Source organism: Ahaetulla prasina, chromosome 1, assembly GCF_028640845.1.
Source record: "Ahaetulla prasina isolate Xishuangbanna chromosome 1, ASM2864084v1, whole genome shotgun sequence".
NCBI lineage: Eukaryota > Metazoa > Chordata > Lepidosauria > Squamata > Colubridae > Ahaetulla > Ahaetulla prasina.
Window position 1 is genome coordinate 272,005,118 of NC_080539.1, and position 27,389 is coordinate 272,032,506.

Sequence of the window (27,389 nt, forward strand, 5' to 3'; positions counted from 1 at the left end):
CGGGAGGGTACCGTACAGAGGATTGCAAAGTGCATCCCTTATTCCGGCCGGCCCGAAACAATTCAAGACCTCAATCCTAAACTCGTGGCTTCCTAAGTATCTACTACTACGGTATCCAACAGGTAAGCCCCACTTCTGCATCTTCCAGCCCGAAGCCCCTCTCTGGCATAAATAGTGGCACTCGGGGATCGCGCCTTCTCTTGCCGGGTCGATCAATGCCCTGAATTCAAAGAAAGTAGAACTGATCCCCGAGACCGTAAAGCAGCTATTATTTCCTATCCTTTCACAGCCAAGCAGCTTCCGAAAGGAAGAAGGCGGGGCTGTAGCGCCACGAATGGCTGTTCCGCGAAACCAACGCCCCTCCCTCCTTTCCTCCCTCGCCTGGGCCGCGGCTACAAGTAGCCATTGGCTCTGGTTAGAATTTTTGAGGAAATTAGCCGTTTCTTGTAGCCGTCCTTGGTGACGTCGTGTAGTTCTTACTCAATCGTTTGTCATTTGAAAGGACAAGCAAGCATTTCCCTGGGAAAGTGGCTTATGTGGAGGAGATAAGCGCTCTGCTCCTGCATTTCCGTTCCTTCGGCTTTGCTGTACTTCACAGCTTCTGTCGACGGTGAGTTCCTAAGGCTGCCAGCAGATGGCGTATGTGTGCTTTTTGAGCGAAGGTCGTTTAATAGGCGTCTGTCCCAGGGGTCTCCAACTTGGCAACTTTAAGCCTGGTGGACTTCAGCTCCCAGAATTTCCCAAGCAGCTTAGCTGGCTGGGGAATTCTGGGAGTTGAAGTCCACCAGGCTTAACATTGCCAAGGTTAGAGACCCCTGGTCTATTTGACCTTTGCCCCATTTAGCGTCCTTTGGTTATATTAAAACTAGCCAACATTAATTAGTTTGGGGTGGGTGGGAAATTGCCTATCTCTGGACCCTCTACAATGAAGAAAGCAATCCCTCCTTTAGAAGTTTGCCAATAAATTTGGTTGCTACCCATAATTGTATTTTGTTATCCGACATTGTAACTTTTTTTATGTTGGGTTTCCTGGGGAGGTTAATACTGAGGGTAGGTTTACATATTGGCGATTTTTTATAATGGCAGGAACTAGCTGCATTCTTTTTCTGGGTAAACAGCATTAAAAATGGCATTCTTGTAAAGTTCCAACAGTTGCATTATAATGTCTGCATGGAACTGCCTAAACATAGGAGCTCCTACCCCATCCTACATTTGTAGGAATTAGTCATTTTTCAAAATAACAGGTGCAAGGCTTGGATGCCTATTGAGGCTACAAAGGAGACAGTTTCAGTGTGTTCTTTTGATAAATTCAGCTGTACTCACAACTGAGATGCACTGTAACTTTTTTCAATTTAACCAGTGTAATGCATTGGTTACACATAGTATCCCAAAAGTCAAAACTCGTAACAAAGGCAACTCCTCCGGAAGGTATAATGTGAAAAAAAGTATAACATGATACACATCTGAGAAAACTATTTTCCTGATTTTCATGGGGGTGCTTCCAAGCAAAATGTACTTAGGGTCAAAACCTAAAGTGATTATTTCAATCTGGAGTATATTTCAAGTTTGATTAACAGTTAATTCTTTCCTTTTTTAGGCTTGATTTAGATGTAGCAACTAAACCATAGCTTATTTCAGCCATGGCTTACTGAATAAATAATGATTGATTATCCAATAGTAAAGTATAAATAGAAGTTTATCAACCACTGTTGTTGGCTGGCAGTATTGTATCGTACATGTAGTGATAAAATACAAACTATATTATATTTACATTATCAAGAAAGGACAAAGACAGTAGAAAAAGCTTGGTGTTCTGATCCTGTCTTGATAGAGTATTAATTACACCTAATTAATTAGGGCTCAGTTTAGAGATCAGAAATAATATTAAACTGTGGCTAATTGAAAAGGGAGTCCTATGGGGTTGTGTCTTTGAATCACAGCTGGTTTATATCAAGTAGCAAAAATATACAGTAGCCTTGTTATCTCCTCCTTGTCACTCCTTGTCACTTCAGCTGATTTGCTTAGCAGTGGGAAGAGGCCAAGTGGCAGATGCAACTTTTCTTTCTTGTCAGCATGGTTCTCCCTTTATATGCAAGAAAAGAAGGTGAGCAAACAGGAATGGTGAAGAAAAGTTCTATAAACCAGCAGGCCTCAGCAAGTCCCAAACCTGGTCATTTTTGTGCCAACATTTTTGAGAATCATAATGAATTTTGTGTGTGTGAAGTATACCAAGTGACTTTTTCTTCTTGCCTTGATAACTTTGTAATATTTTGTTAAAGAAAAGTACTTGTATTGAGAGAAGGCTGGCTTAAGGAAAGAGTTTGAAGATGGGAAATGAAGGATTGGGAAAGATATCCTTTCAAGTGAGGTAGAATAATAACATTTATGGTGGAAAACTGGGAGAAGGAGTCAGAGAGTTGGCTAGCTAGGCAATACGATTCTCCCTTGTCTCCTAATCTTTTCTCCAACACTGCTGTTCTTGACCAGTCTAGGTGGCTCAATGGCTAAGACACTGAGCTTGTCAATCAGAAAGGTCGGCAGTTCGGTGGTTCAAATCCCTAGTGCAGGTCTCCTGTGTGAGCGGAGGTTGGACTAGATGACCTCCAAGGTACCTTCCAACTCTGTTATTGGCTGAACAACTTTTCTGGTTTTTTAAGACTTGAATTCAAGGAATGGCATTCCAGCCACTAAATGAGAAGCATCGCATGCAGCGTACAGCAACACTTTCTCGGCAAGTTCTGGAGCGAGCAAAAAAACGGAAATTGTACTGGTGCCTGCCTTCTCATCACCAAAGCAGGACCTTTCGGGTAAGGGTTGTTTGGTTTTAAACAATAAGCCTTAGAGCCTGTACCTGGATTCCAGTTCTTTGCCCTCCAGACAAGGTTTATATTTGATTGATTGATAGATATCCCATCTTTATTATTTTTATAAACAACTCAAAGCAACAAACCTCCCTAATACTCCACCCTCCTCTTTTTTCTCCACAACAGCAATCCTCTGAAATGGGTTGGGCTCAGAGAGAGTAACTGACTCTAAGTCACTCAGCTGGTTTTGTACCTAAAGCAGGACTAGAACTCACAGTCTCCTGGTTTCTAGTCTGGTGCTTTAACCACTAGACCAAATTGGATCTTTTCTTATAGAAAGAAAGAAAATGCTATGTCTCATAGCGAGCAACGTTAGTAAAAAGTGGTTTAAAAAGTGTCATGAGAAGCAACTAAAACATTTCAACGAATAGAAATGAATATTATTTCCGACTTAAAACATTTTGTGTGAATGTTTACATTTGCCTCAAGAGCTGGGGTACACGATAGCTTGCGTAGGATACCTTTTCATTTCTAACTAGGTTTGTAGGGGACATCATAAGAATTGACTTCAGCCAGATTTGGAACTGATGCATCAAACTACAGACTGTTCCTGACTTCAAGATGTTCTCATTAAGTACCCAGCAAGATTATCAATAGCTCTACCATTCAAAACTACCATTAGATTCATTGCAAAAGGATTTGGGCTATTTTCTTTCTAAATGTTGTTGCTACTCTAAATATCTCAAAGATTCCTCCATACAGGAGACTTTCTCATGGACCCTCTGTCTTTTCTGCTACCTGCTACTTTCCACACAGTCCTTCTTCTAAATAAATAATCACATCATCTTGGCCATATAGCTAAGGACAGGGTTTAGATGAGGCAGAAACCTTCAATAAAACAGATGCTTAGCATATCAATATCTGTAAATAAATCTGACAAAGCGACAAGATGCAACACTGAGTAGTATTTTAAAGGAGACTAAATATTGTGTTTCCCCAAAAATAAGACCCTGTCTTATATCGTTTTGAACCCCGAATTAAGCACTTGGCCTTATTTTTGGGGAGGTCTTATTATTTTGGGGCGTGTGGAGCGAGACGGGGATCCTCTTGCCATCTTACCTGATTTCCAGCTCTGCCTCCCTAACCAGAGGCATGTGGTTAAATATTTTCAGGGAGGGCTTATTTTCGTGGTAGGCTAATTTTCGGGGGAGGGCTTATTTTCAGGAAAACACGATATTAATGATGTGCCAGAGTATCAAGCCATATGTATTTGGCCTCATATTTTGGAAGGCTGTTTCTGTATCAAAATATGTTATTTTTTGTTTACACCATGTGTCTCTGCAGGTACATTTTATAGTAACATTCTGTTTTTGACAGCAGGGAGAGGCTGATGTTTCTCTTGAAGTTGCTTTTGCTGCAGTTGCTGAACACCTGGCCTGTATTTCTGCAGTGTGCGAGGTAACCAGTTCTATAAAGAGGCAAAATGCAATTATGACATAAATGGGTTCTTCTATGATGGGTTTTTCTGTGGGCTAAATTTAGGCTAGGCCTTTTCTTAGTGAAAGCTTAGTCTGTTCCCATTCACAGAAAAGGCTGAGACCCAGGAAAGGCCCTTGAAAAAGGGAAGGCAAAAGTTGTTTTTAATTATTTCACCTGTAGTCTCTTTGGCACCTTCCGTCTGCTCCCAAATATTCTTCAACCCTTCAGAGCAGACCTCTGACTTGCTATATGCTGAAAATACTGGTGATCTTGACTCAACCCTTTGAGAATCTGACATGAGCAACTACAATCCCAACCAAGTAACAGTTAACAATTACTTTAATTTCTAAGAAAATCAGGATGTATTATGTTAAACTATCACTTGTGAAATAACACAAATCCTTTTTACAAGGACAAACTTGTGTTTCATTTGTGTGCACTTCTGCTAGCTGTATTAGAAAATTCATTGCTTGGAAGAAAACGCAGGATATAAATATATTTTATTTTGTATTACATACAGTAATATTTCATGTGAGATACAAGAGCCTAGAATTCTTTGTTTAGTTTTGGTATTCTGTTCGCTTTGCCTTCAGAAAAGTTCAGCAGATGCTGCCCATACAGTTTCAGGCCCCCCTTTAAACACTTTTAAAGCCTTGATGTAGCTATTTTAGTTACATTTCCTACCTGTTCCATCATTCCAGCATTTTGAACTGCATATATGTGTATTTAGTACTGACAGATGATGATGATGATGGATGGATGGATAGATAGATAGATAGATAGATAGATAGATAGATAGATAGATAGATAGATAGATAGATACATAGATACATAGATAGATACATACATACATATATACATACATAATGGACATAAGAGATAATGGATCATTGTTCTCATTTCAAGAGGAAGAACCGGCTGTGTAGAGTAGAATGCAAGTGTCCTATTACAGATATGAATTCTGGTTTAGAGTCACTTTGGCGAGATGAGTGGCATATAAGTTAGGTAAATAAATAAACAAGCTTCTTTTTCATTTGCTCTTCTGAAGGCAGAAAGCGGAAGCAGAGCCCAGGAGACTGTTGCTCACATCAGGTCTCAATAGGACAAGTCTGGCTTTGAACATTAAAACAACAATATGGATTTAAATGGAGGGGTGAATATGGGGGGTTGCTTTGAACCCCACACATACTTTAAATTGTTTCATGGACACAAAGTGGGTTTAGTAATCCCTTTTTCATCAACAACTTTCCTCTAGAATTACTACTGTTCAGTACCACCATTTCAGTTTGAGGAGAATGAAATTGAACATATTTTTCGCTACCACAGCAGGGAAGCTTCTCAAAAGTTGCTAAGAGCATTTGAAGATGAGGTAAGTGTCCTGAAAGTTGCTTTCCTCAAAGGCAGAATTGTTTATTTAAGGGCAATGGAACTTTCCATGTATTCTCTTTAGCCAGGATTTTAATGACTAGAATTGGGTGAATGAGTTATTGGGGCCTTCCCATCTCATATGATGCCACATTTTTCTTTCCCTAGAAATTATGAGGGAGGTCAGAGAGAGATTGCTGAGCACATTGTTTTTGAAAAGTCATACTTGCCCCCAATTCTTGATGGGTGTCCTTGATACCTTCTGGCATTTACTCCTGCATAGTGTTATTTATGATTTGGGCAAGATGATGCTGATGTATAGTCTGAACTTAGTCACTTCCAGACTCGAAAGCTATAACGTGTTCTCTCTAGGAAAAGAAAAATGCTCCAATAATGGAAAAGCAAAATGTTCCAGGAGTGAGAAAGCCTGAACGTCACAAAACTGAAGCAACTGCTGTAACTGAACCAACTACATTAATTCCAGCTCAGCCATCTGCATCAGAAGTAAGTATCAAGTTGCATTAAATTGCATGATAGGGATGGGAAATCTATGGCCATCTTGATATTGCTAAATCATATTTTCTAATGTTCCTTGCAGGTAGGCATGCAGACTATTGTCATAGAATCATAGGGATAGAAGGGACCCTGGAGATCAACTCCCTGCCCAAGGCTTAAGTCCTTATACCATCCTGGACAAATGCTTGTCCAATTTTTTCTTAAAAACCTCCAGAGATGAAGCACCCAATGACTAGAATCACTGAGAACTGGATTGTTAAGGCTAATGCATTTTGCATTTTCTGTATAGTTCATTACCAGTTTATTATCTGTCCACAAAATTGCAGATACAATAATTTTCATTTGCACACACAAATACACACACTCTGAGACAAACTTTCAAAATCAAGAGAAGAGAGGGAGGAAATCTTGTATTGCTTCAATAAAAGCCTACTTGCAAGTATTGAATACCATGCTATAAAGTACCGTATATACTCGAGTATAAGCCGAGTTTTTCAGCACGTTTTTTGTGCTGAAAAACGTCCCCTCGGCTTATACTCGAGTATATACGGCTTATACTCGAGTTTTTTTCTTCTTCTTTTTTTCACATTATACCGGATGGTGCAAACTTGGCGGGCTTTTGCATTAGCGCGGGGAAGCCCTGCCGGTGCAGTGAGAGGGCGGGGCGGGGGAGCCGCCAGCCTTCTCGGCTGAGGGAGGGAGGCTTTCCCTGACCGGTAGCTGCCTCATTTCCCTCCCTCGGCTTATACTCGAGTCCCCAGTTTACCCCAGTTTTTTGGGGTAAAATTGGGGACCTCGGCTTATACTCGGATCGGCTTATATTCGAGTATATACGGTATACAGATTGAAAGATTTCTTGAAATGAAGATGTAATATTTATGGGTACCCTAGTGACACAACAGATTGGAATATAACGTAATAGATTTGGGATTGAAAACTCAATAATCTGCTTGACAGGACAATTGCTGCCTTAAACTCTGATGAACTGTTGCTATCTTTCTCCAGTAGATTTTAACTAATATATTTCAGCTCAAATAGATTGATCAATAGAGTAAATTCTTTTTCACACAATGCTACTAAACTTTATTCATTTGTTTGTTAAGAACAATATCCTCCTGATGCAGAAGTTTGTTTTTGTGTTTTAAAATTGAAGGGTTTTTTGTTTTGTTTTGTTTTTGTCCATTGCAGGAGATCCTCATTGAAGTGTCACCTGGCTCATACATAATCAACACAACTTCATATGATGACACAATCAAAGAAGCACACCTAGTTAATGTTCATCCAGGAGAAAGTGTAAATCTGGTTTTTCATTTATCTCCTAAGAATGACAATTAAAATCAATTTCAATGTCTGAAGTGTCATCTTTTCATATCTAATATATTTTGTTGAGTATTCTTCTCTACTTTATTTTTTAACTGTTATAGCTTGAACTTGATTAACATTTGCTGCAATTTGAATCATGAATGTATTTTTACTTTTGTGCTATGTGATTCTTTGTACCTAATAAATTATGAGAATGATATTGCTTTCTTACGAACATTTGATTCTGCTCTGTGTTTTGTTCACCTAAAATTCTGGCACTTTTGAAGTAGAGTAGGGAAAAATAATTTTATTTTGCTTCTCTGTAGATAAGAACAAACAGTACATTCTGGCTAAAGATAAATGACTAAATCCATTACACTCATCAGCATCTAATGTTTAGTACAAAGCTTTTTGGCTGTTAGCATATTGATTTGATTCCCTTTTATTTTTCTGTGGCATCACTAGTCTCAAACTTAAAAAACCAGTTACTTCAAAATTACTTTACCCTGGTTCAAGATTTCAGTAGTATGGCAAGAAGAATTTACGAAATAGCTAAGAGAATCTTATATAAACAGTGCTACTGTTTAGTGCCATCTTGAATTCCTGAAAGAGTGGGTAGCAATTCTATACATAATTAACCTCCCCATGATGAGCTAGTAATTCCATGACTCAAGATTTTCTTCATCGAAAGATGCCTTTGATGAGACTGTTCAATGGTTTCAAATATAGCACTGTGGTTGTACAGAATTGGTGGAAATCCATCTGTGGATGAAATGGCTTTTTTGTCAGCTCTTTCTTTTCTGCAGCTGCTACTGACAGTGTTGGCTCCTATAGATGATGATATAACAGTTATAGACTGAAAGGTTGGGGGGGGAAAACTTGACTCTACAAAATGTCAGAAATCCACAAGCAGAGTATCTGATCCACGAGGAGGACTTGATAAATGAGCCCTGCAAATCATAATGTGCTTTATCACTTAGCATAATGTGTGAGCTCAGCCATATTACTAGTTCTGTTTTAAGTACTTTAATGCCTATAAAGGGTAGATATCTTGATTGGTTATTAACGTGAAATAAAATTAGACTATCAGTAACATTGTTCCCTTGGCGGCATTCTCTTAGAAATAGAAATAGCAATAACACTTAGACTTATATACCACAGTGCTTTACAGCCCTCTCTAAGCAGTTTACAGAGTCAGCATATTGCCGGCAACAGTCTGGGTCCTCATTTTACTGACCATCAAACTGCTGACAGTTGGCAGTCAGCAGAATTAGCCTGCATTACCTTATTCTAACCACAGCACCACCATGGCACATAAATACTTGGCTTTTGCTTGTTTGTTGAATTCAATGACTATTTTAAGTGAAATAATGGAAAATGAAAATCTGGTTTAATATTACGCTCTTAGAAACAATTTTGGCAGAACTGCCTATAGCAAAGACCTCTTTATCATATACAACACATATACAAAAAAGTTAAAATACTGAATGCATTCCAAAATATGTAAGTGCATGAACTGATTGACAGCATGATAATATATAACCATCTAGTACTGACCATTAATATACTTCTGGATTTCAGTAGGAAATTGGTTGGCATTTGTTAACTTTGTGTATTTTGTACATATACAGGCAAGGTGAAAACTGACCTCTATTATCACAGCAGTCATCTTAGAGATTGCACAGTTGGAAACCCTTACCTATGGTTTGGCTTTGAGATCCTTTTCCTAATGCAATGAAAATCAACTTTGACTTGTCAACTGAAGAGGGTTCTATGGACCTCCTTCCAAACAGCCAAAGGATCAGAAGCAGCTTTTGCAAAGAAAAATACACCATGTCTGGAATGCTATCTTCCAATTGTGAACAGAGAGTTGGCAAACCTTCAGCATAAAGATTTAAAGGATATGTATGGTTTGCATCCTACCAAGGTAAATTGGGCTGGGGGGTGGCCTTGCTCCTGTTGGCCAATTGATACTGCATGCTTTGCCCCAACCACTGCCACTTGATTTTTCAGGGTCACCCATTTTTAGCAGTAGATTTCAGGCTTTCCTATTTCTCATTGCAAATCAAAAGAGGCAGAAAAAGGTCATCTTAATCCTGGTTTCTCTCAGAGAGCAAGGGTAGGGCCCCTGCAGTAACTTTAAGCTCTCCCCTCCCCAATAGTACAGATGCCTTCTTTCCCATTCATCCTCAACTGTGGAACAAGCTAAACTGTGGGAGAGGAGAACTATATAATGGGAGAACTATGGGGACCAAATTCACTGGGGAATGGCTTTACCATGGGTTTCTATAGCCAGTCCTCTCATAGTAAAGCTTTCTACAAGTTTATTACTGGGATGCTACCTGAAGAGCTGTTTCCAGCTTCTCCCTTTCCCGGTGAGAAGGGAAATGGGGCATGTGGCTCTTTCTGATGCCAGGAGAACTAATGCAAAGAAAACTAATTTTGCTGCCTGTCCTCCACTTCTCTTGTTAACCTTGATTGGCAGAAGAAATCTGCAGTGGGCAAGAGAAGCAGGGGAGAAAGAGAAAGAGAAAGACTCCATGGGATTGGAGAACTGGATCTTCTATTAGTAGCTGTGGTAGCACCAGAGGCAATGGTCCCCATCCCAATTCTCTCTTCCCTCCGCTTATGGCTCAGATGAAATTCTTATTCTCTTTATCGAGTAGGAGTTGAAAGTGCAGTTCTTCTTAGAGTGGCATGATTTTTGCCAACTCCTGCACAAAATGTCACCATTTTACAGCTGCCATGTCGAGGTGCCCTCCATCATAGCAAAAAAAGCTCTAAGAGTTGTAAACCTAATCTTGCGTAGCTTCTTTTCCAAAAACACCACACTACTAACCAGAGCATATAAAACATTTGCTAGACCAATTCTAGAATACAGCTCGCCTGTTTGGAACCCTCACCACATCTCTGACATCAATACAATTGAATGTGTCCAGAAATATTTTACAAGAAGAGTTCTCCATTCCTCTGAAAACAACAAAATACCTTATCCCACCAGACTTGAAATCCTAGGCTTAGAAAACTTGGAATTCCGTCGCCTTCGACAAGACCTAAGTTTAACTCACAGAATCATCTATTGTAATGTCCTTCCTGTTAAAGACTACTTCAGCTTCAATTGCAATAATACTAGAGCAACCAATAGATTTAAACTTAATGTCAACCGCTTTAATCTAGATTGCAGAAAATATGACTTCTGTAACAGAATCATCAGTGCTTGGAATACTTTACCTGACTCTGTGGTCTCTTCCCATAATCCTAAAAGCTTTAACCAAAAACTTTCTACTATTGACCTCACCCCATTCCTAAGAGGACCATAAGGGGCGTGCATAAGCGCACAAACGTGCCTACCGTTCCTGTCCTATTGTTTTTCTTTTCTTCTTCCTATATATATATATGCTTATACCTCCTTATATTTACTCATATATGTGTTTATATATTATATAATCTTTTTGTACGATACCTACATATATTGTTATGACAAAATTAAATAAATAAAAATAAAATCATCATAAAACATTCTTTGTGTTTTTCCTGTTGAAGTAGTCTCATAAACTACATATTATATGTGATTGATAACTCCTTATGATCCAAACACATTATTCCTGAAAACTAACCAAGGTAGTATAAGTGGCTATTTGCCCTTTCTCAAATATGAAATCAGATATGAAAGTGCCTCTGATGGAGTACTTAACTTCTATTAACACTATAATATTCATAAAAGTCTCTGGCTCGCAGGAGAATCTACTATCTTTGAGATGTTACTTTATGGCACTTCCAAGCATCCTCAGCCAGCATGACTCATAGTAAGTTGCATCAAACAACATCTGTAGATGCAAACAATGTCTTTCTCTCTGCCTTTATGGTATATGTATAAAGGCCAAGGGCAAGTTTAACATACTAAATCTGGGGCAACTTGCAGAGTGAACCATCATTAGTTAATATACACTCCCATGAGACAGTGACTGGGTTTTACACATAATGCTAAGAAATCAAGGCTAAGTCACAATAGTTTGATTTAAACAACATATATAAGCCATAATATATTGAAATATTTGAATAACCCATTGTGTGGCCTGATTTTTACCCAGGATATGAAACCAACAGATTCTAGATATCTATTGGAGATCAATCAAGGGAGATCTTGTGTACCTTGGCTTTTATAAACAAAGGTGGGCTGGCTTCTCTTCCAGTACTTCCACTCTGGTCTTCTGGTTTCCTGTAGGGTGGGGTTTTCAAAAAGACTAGAATCTGTGTTCACTGCACGATCTACCATTGTGCTCTCGGTCCTACTTTTTTCCCTTTCACATTGAGACTCTGAGGAAGATGAGGAAGAGCTGGGTAGCACAGCAGAATGTTCTGCTTCAGGAGAGGCTTCTATTGCTAAGAATGGTGGTGTAGACTTACTAGTGAATTCTTTTTTTAAATCTCCGGAGGTTAATTTGGCTAAAGAGGGCCGTATCCACCAGCCACTGTAATCATAGTAACAGCGGCAGCAACAGGAGACACATTGCCTGTGTCTAGGCAATAAGCATGTGTGATGAAAATCATTACAGCAAGGACGGATAAAACAGCAACGTGTGCACCAGCACCTTTGGAAATCACCCAAAGCAGAAACTGGAATAGTTCCGTGTGAATAATTGTAGTAGCCAGGCCTGTGAAGCTGCCCTTCAAACTGCTTCCTGCTTGTGTAGGGCATATGGATTCTCTCTACAATTCTCTCCCACCGTGCTGGAGAAATCCACAAAGCGAGGCCTAATGGAACTTTGGCTTTCTTGCCATTCCAAAAGCTGACTGTAATTTGCTCGTCTTCTTTTTCTGTTGAAAAGAATATATAGAAGGTTTGTTTAAAAATTCCAAGAACGTGTTCTTAACAATTGACTTTGCTGCTATACCAAGGTGGTTTGTTTTTTTTCCATGCTTGACTATTCCATCTCATATGTGAGAAAGGATTTAGGCAGGCTTTATTTTTTTAAGCAGAGGAAAAAAGTTCCTCATTTAGCAAGATGAATGATGTAGCCAGAAGGTAGCTAAAGGATGTGTATCTTATTTTCACAGAACAATAACTTCTCCATCTGCAACCGCATTGGCTTCACATCCCATGGTAAAGCATCAATGAAGTCTTTCATGGGTTTTTCACATCACGAAGGATAGGCTGCCTTGGGGACAACAGAATGATGAAAAATACCCCAAACTCCAGCATTCTCCATCACTTCACAAAATCTAAAACCCACCTCAAAATATTTTAAAGTATGCCAAGAATATGCATTTTTTCAAATGGGAAGGAAATTGAGAAATCAAAAGAAAGATTTCAGTCTGAACCTAATTCACTTAAATTGTACTTGCGGCATATGCTAAATCAAAAAGCCCTATTAAGGCCAGAAATCTGTGCAGGTTACAAAATATGATTTCTGCAAATACTGCAAACCCAAACTGGCAGCTATTTCAATTTTAGTAGACACAGTGAGCCTCAAACCTCGGTTAAAATGCAATATGTAGTGTAGGGGGAGAGAGATGAGAACACATATGCTCAAAAACAGAGCTTTTTGGCTTAGTCACCATCTTTGATTACAATTTATGCCCACTCGCATGGCTGCAAAGAGCTGCCTCCATATTCTCCCTAGGTGGTATTTTGTGAAGAGCAAGTACTACAGCACAATTTTCCACCAGATGACTTAATAAAACATACCAAGAAAAAATAAAACTTTTAAAGGGTGTTACACAGTTGTACATATTTGGATCATTTCATTTTTTTGCCTTTTGTTCAGACATAACATTATTTTTCCAGTTTTCCCATTTTCAGTAAATGATGCCTAGATAGAATCATAAATGGCTAGTCCTTGCACAACCAATGCTCTTTCTAGCTCCTTCTTAAAGCAGAGATTCAGAACTATTTAAAATGCTAAACAATATGCATAGTTCTATTATTTTTATTTCTCTCTGCAAGTGCCTTTGGCTCAGTGATGGGTTTCATTTTTTTTTACTACCCATTCTGTGGGTGTGGCATGGCTTGGTGGGCGTGGCAGGGGAAGGTTACTGCAAAGTCCCCATTTCCTCCCAATCAGCTGGGACTTGGGAGGCAGAGAATAGATGGGGGAGGGGCCAGTCAGAATTTTTACTACCAATTCTCCGAACTACTCAAAATTTCCGCTACCGGTTCTCCAGAACTGATCAGAACCTGCTGAAACCCACTTCTGCTTTGGCTGCAGAAAGCTGCTCCCATACTGCACAGTCTACTACCAGTATATGAAGTTGTTCCCATGTGCACCTAGATCAAAAGAAAATATGAGTGTGTAAGAGTTTGGGGGTAGGGAAAAGAAAGGGACTAGTGTGTATAAGGGTATGTGTGTTGCTGACATGTCTTCAAAAGAAGCAGATTACTTAACAATCAGCCAGCTATCTATGATACATAGGAGTAGGCAGTAATGAATAACTGATAAATTCACCACAGCTAGTCCAGGGCCTTAGATCCAACACCAGATGAACATGGACATGGAAAGGAACAGGGAACATGGGATACTGCAAACAAGAAAGCTATTGGATATGGATCCCCAGCTGCATTAATCTGCTTATTTGTATGGAAGATAAAGACATATGGGAAAAACTGAGGAACCTATTTCAACAAAAAGCCACGAACTCTCAAATTTCTCTTGTATTACAAATTTGTAATAAAGACTTAAAGATTTAGGCAATTTATCAGCATACTTAGGTTTTTTTTTTACAACCATATCTAATGAAATAAGGAGAGGTACAATTGCCTATAAATGGCTAAGAATGGCTTTCTGGTCTATTATCTGCCTGAGGAACATGAAGTATTTTTTTCTCCAGATTAAAGAAAATCCAAGGCTGAGTCTTGTCCAAATATTTTCAGGATCTCAGAAAGGAAATTGAGGAAAGGAAAGATTTCAAAATTGGACCTCCAGGCTCCTAGGAAAAAGAGGGAGGCAATTGCAGGAACAATTTACATCTCAGAAGGACATGTCCAGAGAAAGATAAGGAATTATCAGCAGCAAAACATTCATAAAAACAAATATTACAGCATTGAGTCACGAGGAAATATACTGCCACAAAACAAGAGGAAATCATGAGGAAGAGATGTATCAAGAATGAATTCTGCAAACCAAAATTAAACAAATCTTGCAAAGGAAATAATTTGCAGGATCAATTCAAAATTAAAACAAGATCTATATAGTGGGATTCTTCACATTTTTAGAAAAGCCTTAGTTGTTTTTCAGGCATAGATAAATATTGTAAAATTGCAATTAACTTGCCAAAGATGGAACACATTCAGGATTGTGAAGAAACAATTTATTTAACTTCTATAAGCTACAAAACAGGGACTGTTGAGATTTGCATGCCAAAAGCTTAGCATGTTCCCAGTCTGGAAAATAATAATATGAATATAAAAACAGACAATGTAAGGAGGTAACATTCTTTATGTTCAAAAGGAAACATCAAAGTAGCATCATACAATGACAGGAAAATATACTGCAAAGGAATATTTTCAAAAAACTGTTAAGGGCTGTGATATAACAGATTTGACCATAAATGCTAACTATCTTTCAAAACTGATGAAGGACAATTTAGTAATGTGTGAATGTTTACTCTTGCTTTTCTGAATTCAAATGTATTGATTTCAATAAAGCAAATGCAATTAGAGCCTCTTATTTATTATCCATGAAAAAAAAACCATTCACAAGGCAACCTCCACAGTGACTTTTGTGAGCTATTTCTTGTAAATATGCGTAGAAGAATCGATTCTGCCACAGAAACAGGTAAATTACCTAGTGTGATGTAACTTGATGAAAGACAAAAACCAAGCATTATTAGGATGTCAGAAATCAATTTAGACTTCCCAGCAGGAGAAGAGACAGTGCAGCAACCTCAACAAGAAGAAACTGTGATCCATGACAGGAAAAGGGTACCTGAATCAGAAGGAATATAGATGTTGAGTCAGAGTAAGGTTTTCAGAAGGTCCAAAGAGATGTCACTGAAAAGACTTTCTCTTTAAGCCAAGAAGGAGGACACCCAAACCCTCCTCACAGCAGGACGCTGAGAAAATGCCTGAAGCACAAACATAGCTACTAACCGTAAGAGAAAAAAATATGTATAGTAGTTGTGAACTGATGCACACACCTATGAGAAGGGGGTTGGAAGATCAATTGTAAAGGTAAAGGTTCCCCTCGCACATACGTGCTAGTCGTTGCCGACTCTAGGGGGCGGTGCTCATCTCCGTTTCAAAGCCGAAGAGCCAGTGCTGTCCGAAGACGTCTCCGTGGTCATGTGGCCGGCATGACTCAATGCCAAAGGCACACGGAACGCTGTTACCTTCCCACCAAAGGTGGTCCCTATTTTTCTACTTGCTTTTTTTACGTGCTTTCGAACTGCTAGGTTGGCAGAAGCTGAGACAAGTAACGGGAGCTCACCTTGTTACACGCCGTTACAAGATCAGTTTGGGGGGTGTATAATCTCATTGAACTATCTTCATTCCAGGAGATGCCAATAATGTAGTGAAAATTAGTGTAGTGATTTCATTCTTTGACATGTCCTCTTCAGTTAGACAGATACATTCATGGCTAACCCAGTTCCAGTTTCTGTTCTTTTTCACCCATTTCCTCCCTTCTTTGGTAGGTACTGTACCAGGTTCTGTGTGGTCTAATGAACTATATGGCCTTTCATTCTTTGGCTAGATCCATATCAGCGGTGGGTTGCCCTGGTTGGGGCGAACCAGTAGCAGCAGCAGTGGGAGGCTCCGCCCACCTGCACAGACACTTCTGCGCATGCGCAGAAGCGTCGCACAAGCACACGGCCATGAGCAAACCGGTAGCGACGGGTTTTGAAACCCTCCCCTGATCCATACTCAGCTAGATCAGGCTTTTAAACTTTCTATCTCAATGCAATTTCCTAATAAAGGTTTTCTTTTTTAAAAAAGAGAAGCACGAGCTTATTTTTATTTCCCTTGGCAAACACAGCCTAAAGCTACTCTCCAAGAATTTTTTTCTTTTAATGACACTATAATCCCTTGCATCGGGGTGGAGTTGGCGTGATTGAATGAAGCTGAGCATTTATTGGTTGGATGCCCTTCCTAACACCTACATTGAGTTCCCAGAAGTTATTTTCTCCTTGCACCCAGAGAGTGAAATATCTGCCATACCTAGGTTCGAACCTACAGGCTCCTGATTGTGAGTTCCATCTCTAGACCAGCATGCTTCTCATAAAGCTACTCCCCAAGTATATGGCAAGGTAATTTCAATTTTACCTCGCAGAGGTTCTCTGGTCTCCATGCCCTGGAGGACAGTTCCTGGGCCATACCTCTTCTGCTCTGGTTCCCAGGGGGACATCACTTTATCACCAGGCAGGATAGAATGTCTCATTCCATTCACACATTCAAGGATATCACTGCTGGCTGTTTTTTGCAAATAAGGTGTATCTTTCCCCATTGCAAATTGTACCAGAAATGATCTTTCTTCACCTTCCTATAAGAAAGAAAAAAATATGTTTTTAAAAATAGCACAAATAATTGGAAATTGTTCCTATTGATAACTTAAAACAGGGGTCTCCAACCTTGGTCCCTTTAAGACTTGTGGACTTCAACTTCCAGAGTTCCTCAGCCATCTTTGCTGGCTGAGGAACTCTGGGAGTTGAAGTCCACAAGTCTTAAAGGGACCAAGGTTGGAGACCCCTGACTTAGAACACCTTTTTTTAAAAAAGTAAACCCCCCAACTTAATTGTTAGTTGAATTTCTCTTTCAGTGTTTGACATATATCTTAGGCAAAGTTGATATAAGGCTCCATTTAGTAACCATTACATTTTATTTCATGTGTGAAACTCATTCATAGTTTTCTTTGTCATGCAGCTTTCTTCCATATTTTACAACCACTTTTACTTCCCTAGGTTATTTGGAAGAAAAAGCAACTGATTTCAAAAAATGAATTCAGAAAGTAGATTACAAGATACATTTTGAGTATAGTTAAAAGATGACATAGCTAGAGGAATCCAACATGAACAAATGAGTTTGTTCCTGCCACTTTGGTATTAAATCATTTATTCAGATCTTATTATCATTTTGTGTAATGATTTATGGGAGTGACATTGAGGGACAAAGTGAAGAGATGCTACCTAGGGAGTGATCAGACAAGAGAGGAAGGAGGAACCTCTAGTAACTTAATGGTCAGAGAAAGAAACTTAGGAAAGACCAACCAACTGCAGGAGATTTGTATTTTCAGACTTGCATGATTTTGTTAATTTGCCTTACATTAAAATTGAATTATATTAATTGGTTGTGTTTCCTATCTGGCCTTTCTGGAAGGGCTGACATTTTGGGTATAACACAAGAAATGATATATTTGAAGCTGAAAATGTTAAATGGAGACTCTATTACTAATCAACCATCCTTTAACTACAAGCTGATTAAAAAAATTATAAGAAGAAAAACGATTGTGCAGTGATTATCGTCCCTCTGTGGATCAGTCTTAGCCAAAAGAAATAATGTCAAATGTGTTTGTTATAGTCTATCCTACTCCAGGTGGCCATCGGGGGTTCTCTCTGAGGTAAAAATTTCCAGAATGTGGTCCCAAAGCTCATTGCTCTTTGATCTGTAGGAAGAATTGATAAGTTCAATATCATCAGAAATCATAATCCCTGCACAACCCTCCCAAATTTGGGTTATATTATGAAAGGTACCTCAACACATCCATACTGTTTAAATAGCTGATTCTGCAGTAAAAGAAAACTGAGCTAACGGTATAAAATCAAATTTTTCTTCCTCTCACTCCCCATCCCCTTGAGTTTTTTCTGTCTTCTGTGGGGCTGTTTAAAAATTAGAATGTTTGTTTTCCTAATTACACTCTGTCTTTGTATGTAGAATGAGAGTCGAGCACTGAGTTGGTCACACAAAAGCTGGATTCACTCCAGAGTCACTGCCTTCTGAATAGCTGGTTCTTCAGAGTTATCGGATGTTGAGTGGCTGTGGTGAGCAAACAAACCTGCGTCTTGCTTTTCAGAAGGAACATACCATGTTTGTTTCAGGTGCTAACAACTAATGAATTGAACTAATGGCTTTCTTTTCCACTGTCAAGTTTATATATCAACACGCCTGCCACCTTTCCAGCAATAATGCTATTTATCAAATATCACTAGTTGCAGAGATCTTCAAAATAGCACAAACCCTCCTAGAACTCTGGTGCTACTGAAGAAATAAAAGAACCGGTTTTAGCCTGATGAAAAGGTCTAATAGGGTAATCTTATACCTGTAGTTACAACCATTTCCCTCAGTGATGTGCCCTTCAGGTTGCTGCTCCTGCTACAGTATTCCTAGTTGGCATGTTTCTGTTCGGCTGGGAATAAAGGAGTTGAGTGTAGCCATAGTACTTAGATTTATATACCACTTAATAGCACTCTACAGCTCTCTCTAAGCAATTTACAGAGTCAGCATATTGTCCCCAACAATCTGGGTTCTCATTTTTCTGACCTTGGAAGGATGGAAAGCTGAGTCAACCTTGAGCCAGTTAGGATCGAACTGCTGGCAGTTGGCAGAGTTAGCCTGCAATACTGCATTCTAACCATCACGCCACAGTGGTTCTTATAAGTGTATCTAGGTTAGGGGTTGAGGAGAGTTGGAGTGGGATTATACTACAAAGTTAGTTCTCAGTATAAGCCATGGATAAAGAAATTGGTATTCTATAATAATTGGATAATTTCCAGTGTCTCTTTCCATTCCCCCACTGCTGCTGGGACTGTTGGATGTTGATACTGAAAATATCTGGAGGGTGCTGGCTTGCTTATTCTTGGCATAAATCGTATGTTCTTAAGGTAGTGCGAGGTGGGACTAAGCAAATAAATGAAACCTAGAAAGGTCAATGTTGGAAAAATTACCAGGCAACTGTCATGAAGTCTTCTAATGATGATGTTAGGGTTACACTGTTATAATATCTAGAAGGCATTCCCTAGGATTTGTTAGAGAAGAAAGAGGCACTTGGTTTCTAAACCTTGACTGCCCCTGCCCTAAAATAACATGAGAAAGGTTGGGGTGGGAGTTGGAGAGTGGTGAGTAGAAGAGAGGAATTGTAATATCTGGAAAATGAATACAATTGATGTTTATTGCTCTTATCTTTGTAGCATAACTAGAACAAACTAGTTATGTTATTCTAGCATAACTAGAATAAACTAGTTATTGTAGTTTAAACTTTCTAGTTTATTCTTCAATTGATTTCAATGATATTCATCATTTTCTAGTTTATTCTTCATTTACAAGAGGAGCAATGGTATCATTCATTCCACAATGAGTTCACATGAAATGTATTTTATTTTGCTTACTTATTTACTTATTAAATATATATGCCACTCATCTCACTGTAAGGCAACTCTGAGTAGCTTATTATCCACAGCCCTTACATTTTTATATTTCGCTTGGTGTAATTCCTTTGCCCTGTTATCTCTGTTCTTGGATTGATTCAGTATGAATTAAGTGGATCCGTTTAACTCTATGAACTGATCCTTTGTTGCACTAAACTGACAAAAATGATTATTGTGAGTAAGTACATTCAGCTGAATTTCTGTTGTTGTTGTTGTTAGTTGCAAAGTCGTGTCCGACCCATCACAACCCCATGGACAACGTTCCTCCAGGCCTTCCTATCCTCTACCATCCTCTGGAGTCTATTTAAACTCATGCCTACTGCTTCAGTGACTCCATCCAGCCATCTCGTTCTCTGTCGTCCCCTTCTTCTTTTGCCCTCAATCTTTCCCAGCATTAGGCTCTTCTCCAGTGAATCCTTCCTTCTCATTAGGTGGCCAGAGTATTTCAGTTTCATCTTCAGGATCTGGCCTTCTAAAGAGCAGTCAGGGTTGATCTCCTCTAGGACTGACTTGTTCGTTCGCCTTGCAGTCCAAGGGACTTGCAGGAGTCTTCTCCAGCACCAGAGTTCAAAGGCATCGATTCTTTGGCACTCAGCCTTTCTTATGGTCCAACCTTCACAGCCATACATTGCAACTGGGAAAACCATAGCCTTGACTATACGCACTTTTGTTGGCAGGGTGATGTCTCTGCTTTTTAGAATGCTGTCTAGATTTGCCGTAGCTTTCCTCCCCAGGAGCAAGCATCTTTTAATTTCTTGGCTGCAGTCCCCATCTGCGGTGATCTTGAAGCTCAGGAAAATAAAATCTGTCACTACCTCCATTTCTTCCCCGTCTATCTGCCAGGAATTGAGAGAGCCAGATGCCATGATTTTAGTTTGCTTAATGTTGAGTTTCAAGCCAACTTTTGCACTCTCCTCCTTCACCTGCATCAAGAGGTTCTTTAGTTCCTCTTCGCTTTCTGCCATTAGAGTGGTATCATCTGCATATCTGAGATTGTTGATATTTCTCTTGGCAATCTTAATTCCAAATTCTGATTCATCTAGCCCCGCCTTTCTCATGATGTGCTCTGCATATAAGTTAAATAGACAGAGTGATAGTATACAGCCTTGCCGGACTCCTTTCCCAATTTTGAACCAAACAGTGGTTCTGTGTCCAGTTCTCACTGTTGCTTCTTGACCCGCATACAAGTTTCTAAAGAGACAAATGAGATGGTCTGGTACACCCATCTCTTTAAGAACTTGCCACAATTTGTTGTGATCCACACAATCAAAGGCTTTAGCATAATCAATGAAGCAGAAGTAGATGTTTTTTCTGGAACTCCCTAGCTTTCTCCATGATCCAGCATATATTGGCAATTTGATCTCTAGTTCCTCTGCCTCTTCGAAATCCTGCCTGTACTTCTGGTACTTCTCGATCCACATACTGCTGGAGCCTAGCTTGTAGGATTTTAAGCATAACCTTACTAGCATGTGAAATGAGTGCAGTGGTGCGATAGTTTGAACATTCTTTGGCATTGCCTTTCTTTCTTTGGAATTGGAATGTAAACTGAATTTCTGTAGTTTCTTTATATTACTTGGTGTACATTTAATCATCTTTATAACCATGTAGAAAATAAGTTTGCAACTTGCCTCTAAATCTTTTATGATTGTTCCTTGGTAATAATAACAATCACTTTCTTTTTTTGCCAGAACCGGACTACCAACATCTAGTGACTTCTCCAAATTCTGTCCTGTCCTACATTTTGCATCAAGAAGAAAGGGACAGTAGCTGCGACACAAACACCTTTGAATAAAATGGAAGAATTTTAGCCGAGAATCCCACAGCAAAAACTAATCACACGTAACAATAAATGTTATCCATATTCTTAAGCTACACGTGTTTAAAGCCCAGTTTAAATCCCAGTTTGTCTGCAGGTGTGGTTAAAAAAATATCAAATTGACGGCCACGCCGCTATGATAAAAGTTCTGTCTGTTTTTATGCATGGTCCATAAGACTATCATGGCTGCCATCTTGATTTCCTTTAACCATACCCTGTGGTCACCCCTGGTCCCAGGAGGAAAAAGTCACATTTTAGAAAATTCTGCAAAGCATTGCCCCCACCCCAGCGGTGGGATTCAACTGGTTTGCACCACTTTGGCTGAACTGGTTGTTAAATTGCTGGCTGGCCGCGCCCCTCCCCTCCCCTTCCAGAAGTCCCCCAGGTAAGTGCAGGGAGGCCTTCTAGGCCCAAAACAGGGTGTGGGGGGATGTGGCGCCCCCCTCCCGTGGTCCGTTTTTGCTCTCAGGGGGGTGCAGGAGGCCGAGTGCTACTTGTCACAGCCCTGGCCACGCCCACCATGGCCACACCCACCCAGCTGGTCATTAGATCAGAGAACCGGTTATTAAATTATTTGAATCCCACCACTGCCCCCACCTGCTTGGGTAAAAAAAAAAATCAAGCAAGAATGTATAATACTATACTTGTGGAATTCTGGGATATAGAAAGACAGAGTGTAATGTCTTAATCTCTTCTTATTTTAAACAAATAAATATTATTTGTTTAGTTTATTACCTTGTTGTGAGAAGTGGGCTAATGCCATATAAAGGATGTGCTAACAAACAGCCGCTGCAGATGGAACTGGGATTAACTATGACATTTCTGTGTAAAGATTCAGCTTGCCTGGGCACTGTACAGCAGCGTCTGTGGTATGGCCAAGAGGACAAGGTACATTCGCTCATTCTTTCAGGGATCTCTCTGCAGTAAAAAAGAGCATAGCCTATTATACAAATGGAGAGATGTGCATCCTTTGCTTGAAAATATATTTAAATCAGGCTCTTCTCCAGAAATAACTGATCTAGAGATGAACATCTTGTTTTTTTCAGAAATTGTTGTTGCTGTTAGTTGCGAAGTCATGTCCAACCCATCGCGACCCCATGGACAACGTTCCTCCAGGCCTTCCTGTCCTCATATTCAGAAATATGAGGAAATATTTGGTGCAATTGCAAACTAATCCATACTTAACCAATGCAAATGTCATAGAAAAACCCTGAAAGCGAAACAGTTCAAATCAATGGACTTAATTTTGAATTGCTTCATACCATCCCTCCCAGATCAGTCTGTTCTTTTTGCTAAATTCTCCAGACTGTCTTTTGAACAGGCTCCTTCAATGTCTTCCTTCTTTTTTTCCTATTGCTGGAAGCACAATCTTTTTGCAGCCAATTAAGGATAAAAAAATACCCAGAATAATCCCAGAAGTGTTTTTTCCAAAAGGCAACTGGACTTTCTTGGTTTTTTCCTTTGAAAATGTTCTGTTTTTCATCAGGGGCGGGTTCCAATTTTTTTACTACCAGTTCTGTGGGCGTGGCTTATTTGGTGGGTGTGGCTTGGTGGTCATGAGACTGAGTGGGCATGGCCAACTTGAAGTCACTCAGGGCAAGATGGGGCTGCACCTTGCTGTGAGTGACATCAAGTTGCCATGCCCACTCAGTCACATGACCAATGCTGCAGAGACAGGGAGATTTCTCCCGGGGGACAGCCAGAGCTTTGCCACCTCCTCTTTTCCTCAGAGGAGCTGCCTCCAAGTTCTTGTGAAGGGTCACACACACACACAACACAACACAACACAACACAACACAACACAACACAACTGACTCACACACAATGTAAAAACAGCTGCACTTCACCCAAAATGGCCCCTGCAACAGAAGGAACCTCACACAGCCACAAAAAGCTCAAAAACCAACTTTCACACTTTACACATACACAACATAACACAACTGACTCTCTCTCACACACACACAATGCCACATACAGCTTTGTGAGATTTTGTGTGTTTGTGTAGTTGGAGTGAAACACTACAGAAACACACCAAATCTCAGAAAGCTGCACAAATATTTTATTTTATTTATATTTTTTAAATCAGGGGTCTCCAACCTTAGTAACTTTAAGGTTTGTGGACTTCAACTCCCAGAATTCCTCAGCCAGCAAAGGCAGATTGAGTTGCTCACTGGGACATGGATTGCAGGCAGGCAGATTCAGTTGCTAGCTGATGCAACTGATTGCAGAAGCCGAAGGAAAGCAAGCCCAAAATGAGCTTACTTAATTATGCAAGTGGGGAGGGGGGATTGGGTGGGCCAGAGGAAAAAAAATTTTTTAAAGGCTCCTCTGATGATTCCAGCTGAAGTTGCTTAATTGCAGCCCAGAAGCTCTTAACTCAGCTGGGATCGCCAGAGGAGACTTTTAAAACCTTTTAAGCAACCTCTTCGGCCAACGAGATTGCTTAAAAAAAAAACTTTTAAAGGGTTCTGATGATCCCTGCTCAGCCGCGCAATCATCAGGGTTTTTTTTTACTTTTAAAAGCCTTTTTTTGGCTGAAGAAAAGATGCTTTTAAAAGTAAAAAAAAAAAAACCTCTGATGACCGGGGAACTCGTTCGGGGGCATGGCCAGCCAGCCATTACTACCGGTTCTCCGAAAACCAGCAGATTTTTACTACCGGATCTCCTGAACCGGAGCGAACCGGGAGCAACCCACCACTGTTTTTCATCCACGAAGCTTCTGAACTTGAAGTACAGCTGGAATTGAAGAAGCCTCATGGATGTGAAGCAAAACGTTTTCAAAGGGGGGAGGGAACCCCAAGAAAGTCCAGTTGCCTTTTGGAAAAAGCACCTTTGGGACAACTATGACCTGGATGATTGAGAATCTCCATAGACATTTTACCCCTAGTAATATGTTAGGAACATTAGCTCTGGGATTCTCAAACTATAAACCATAACTCCTAAGTACTGTATTGCAATGGGAAGGTCACAAATGTTTTTTTTAAATGATCAGGCTTGCTCAGGTACAGTAGAGAGCAAAGTGCAGGTCAAGTTTGGAGATAAACTTATGGGTCTCTATGTATATCAACAACTAACCACAGCAGTTTTCTTTATGTATTATTTACTAAGATTAGGGAAGACTTGCATGCATCCATTTCTTTTAGAGGGCCATGGTACTGCAAAGTGTGAGAAACCAACCTTTGCTACCTAAGTGGACTTTAGGCTGGCTATTCCTTTTGCATCCAGGGTTTTAGGATTTGCTGAGTATAGCTAAGCGATTGAAGAACGTGCTACCATCATGTTTTAGAGCTCTGATGCATATGACATAAGGCAAAATTACAAATGTTTTCTTGGTTTCTTGTTGGTTTCTATATAATAACCAGTGGTCAGGAGAGAAATGAAATAATGTTTTTCTTGTTACTTAAGAAGCTACTCCAGTTGCCATTAGGACAATCTGGTTTTGCTTATCTGTTTATGCTTACTAAAATTATAATCCTCCTTTCTTTGAAATCAGTTGGACTCACTTCTGAACGGGTATGATAGGATTGTACTCTGCAAATAGCAACGGTAACCAAACTTTATAAACAAAGCACTTCTACAGTAGGTTCTATACCGGTCAGAAGGAAAAAGAGGGGGACAGCCTAGGAAAACCTGGTGTTTGAGTTTATTCCTTTTTTTTAAAGAAAGGGGAAGAGGGAGGGAGGAAGAGGGAGAGGGAGAAGCAACTGCTCTGCAAATCCCGACTGGTGGATTTACTTATTTTAGGAGTGTCTTTTTTCCTCTCTGCTTTAATATGATGAAATGCACATAATCAATTTGTATGCTTTATTTGGATCAAGCCCCAAAGGTCACCTCTTTGGGGTTTGACATACAGAGTACGCTGGTAGACTAACAAAGAGATGTTGATCATGGTGAGTCACAAATGGGGTAATCATCTCCCTATTTCTGATGCTGAAATGTTGGCAGGTCGAGTATTTTGCATAATTGAGCAATATGTCTAATGTCTGGAAATAGCTCCAAAATGACGGAGTGGGGGGGGTGGCTTTACAGGTAAATGTAATGTATTCATGAAATATATGAACATTCTTTTCTTAATACAAGTAAGGGTGCAAGTGACACCTGTTCACTTAGAAGAAAATGCCCCTGAACTCAAAAGGACGCAGTGGAGTTCAAACATGTGAATGCTCTTCAGTCAGACTATTATAATAGTGCAAGTAAAGATAATCCTTGACTTACAACAGTTCATTTTTAGTGACTGTTCTGTGACTTCTGACCATTTTCCACACTTATGACCATTGCGGCATCTCCAGAATCATGTGATCAAAATTCAGATCCTAGGCAGCTGACTCATATTTATGACCGTTGCACTGTCCCCCAGGTCGTGCAATCACTTTTTGCCACCTTTTAACAAGCAAAGCCAATGGGGAAGGGAGACTCATTTAACAACCATGTTACTAATTTAACCACTGCAGCGATTCACTTAACAACTCTGGGAAGAAAGGTTGTAAAATGGGGAAAAACTCACTTAACAAATGTCTCACTAAGCAACATAAATTTTGGGTCTCAATTATGATCATAAATCGAGGACTACCTGTATCTCACAAGCTCCAGATACCCAACCTTCTCATTGGCTTGCAACAGAGGTGGGTTTCAGCAGGTTCTCACCAGTTCTGGAGAACCGGTAGCGGAAATTTTGAGTAGTTCGGACAACCGTAGTAAAAATTCTGACTGGCCCCGCCCCCATCTATTCTCTGCCTCCTGAATCCCAGCTGATTGGGAGGGAATGAAGATTTTACAGTATCCTTCCCATGCCACGCCCACCAAGCCATGCCCACCAAGCTACGCCTACAGAACCGGTAGTAACAAATTTTGAAACCCACCACTGGCTTGCAAGCTGTCCAATGCTTGGAAGTTCCTGTTCCTCTTCCCTTCGCTTGCAAGCCTGTTTCAGTGCTAGTAGATATTCAAATAGGATTCCCAGGAACTTCTGGTTCCATTTTAGATATCCAGGCGGGGCCTTTTCCTGAAGGAGAATCTTTTTTTCCTGAGGCCCGAATAGGAGGCACAGCTGCCAATGTAGCTTTCCTCCAATTAAAGGGAAGTTGGAAATTTCTCTCTTAGCTAAAGAGGGGATGACTGGATGATAGCAGGAGCCCTGTCCCTTCACATCTTCTAGTATTGGTCCATATGCATTGGGATCCTTTAGTTTCAGTCATTCCTCTTAAATTAGTGAATATCTATTTTCAGATAAGATTGATAAGATGCATGTATGTAAATCAACCAGAAAGATCTAAATGAATCAAGATTCTCATATAATGTTGTTTTGGGATTTTATGTTTTTAATTTTTTTTATTTTAATTACTGCAACAGATCTCATCCTCTCATGTTTATTTTGAGCTTTACCTTAAAGCAAAGTGACATAATATTAACAACAGAAGATGAATAAGTATTGTAGATGAGCTACAGTACTCTGTATGTGTGTGTGTGTGTATTTACATGTATTCTTTTCTTGGCTATGTTTATGAAATAGTAGCCCCAAAGCTCTGTCTTCAGTTGTTGCATATGGGACATGTGCTGCCTGAGAGGAAGATCAAAATGTTGCTCCCTATTTTCCAAGCTGACCATTTATTTAAGAAATGGACATAGAAGGTTATCTTACATTAAGTCAAAGTATTGATTTAGTTCAGTAATGTTCCCTTTTGTCTTTTCATCATCCTTAATCTAGCACCATTCAAAATTTGGTGGGACTGAACCTCTCCAAATTCTTATTGGCG

General features: G+C 39.8%; 2 protein-coding genes across 4 annotated transcripts in view; one reads left to right on the plus strand and one right to left on the minus strand.

Annotated features, from left to right (window-relative positions):
* LOC131186128 (uncharacterized) lies at nucleotides 1-7,519 on the plus strand. 3 transcript variants are annotated; one of them, XM_058159427.1, is made up of 6 exons: nucleotides 1-122; nucleotides 2,658-2,807; nucleotides 4,182-4,262; nucleotides 5,539-5,652; nucleotides 6,021-6,152; nucleotides 7,353-7,519. In XM_058159427.1, exons 2-6 carry the CDS (start codon nucleotides 2,673-2,675, stop codon nucleotides 7,497-7,499), a joined length of 609 nt encoding a protein of 202 aa, XP_058015410.1. In that variant the 5' UTR covers nucleotides 1-122; nucleotides 2,658-2,672; the 3' UTR covers nucleotides 7,500-7,519. The 3 variants fall into 3 exon arrangements, with proteins under 3 accessions (XP_058015410.1, XP_058015400.1, XP_058015418.1); XM_058159417.1 differs by lacking the exon at nucleotides 1-122 and adding an exon at nucleotides 390-610; XM_058159435.1 differs by lacking the exon at nucleotides 1-122 and adding an exon at nucleotides 390-610 and having other exon boundaries at nucleotides 4,185-4,262.
* The window catches only part of C1H11orf16 (chromosome 1 C11orf16 homolog), a 23,142-nt gene continuing 2,475 nt past the window's right edge, over nucleotides 6,723-27,389 (minus strand). The window contains exons 2-6 of the mRNA XM_058159448.1: nucleotides 22,372-22,554; nucleotides 21,449-21,602; nucleotides 16,726-16,942; nucleotides 11,619-12,284; nucleotides 6,723-8,294 (exon numbers count right to left, since the gene is read on the minus strand). Coding sequence (XP_058015431.1) covers nucleotides 8,101-8,294; nucleotides 11,619-12,284; nucleotides 16,726-16,942; nucleotides 21,449-21,602; nucleotides 22,372-22,538 — 1,398 coding nt within the window. The 5' untranslated portion in view covers nucleotides 22,539-22,554 and the 3' untranslated portion in view covers nucleotides 6,723-8,100. The remainder of the gene's footprint in view (nucleotides 8,295-11,618; nucleotides 12,285-16,725; nucleotides 16,943-21,448; nucleotides 21,603-22,371; nucleotides 22,555-27,389) is intronic.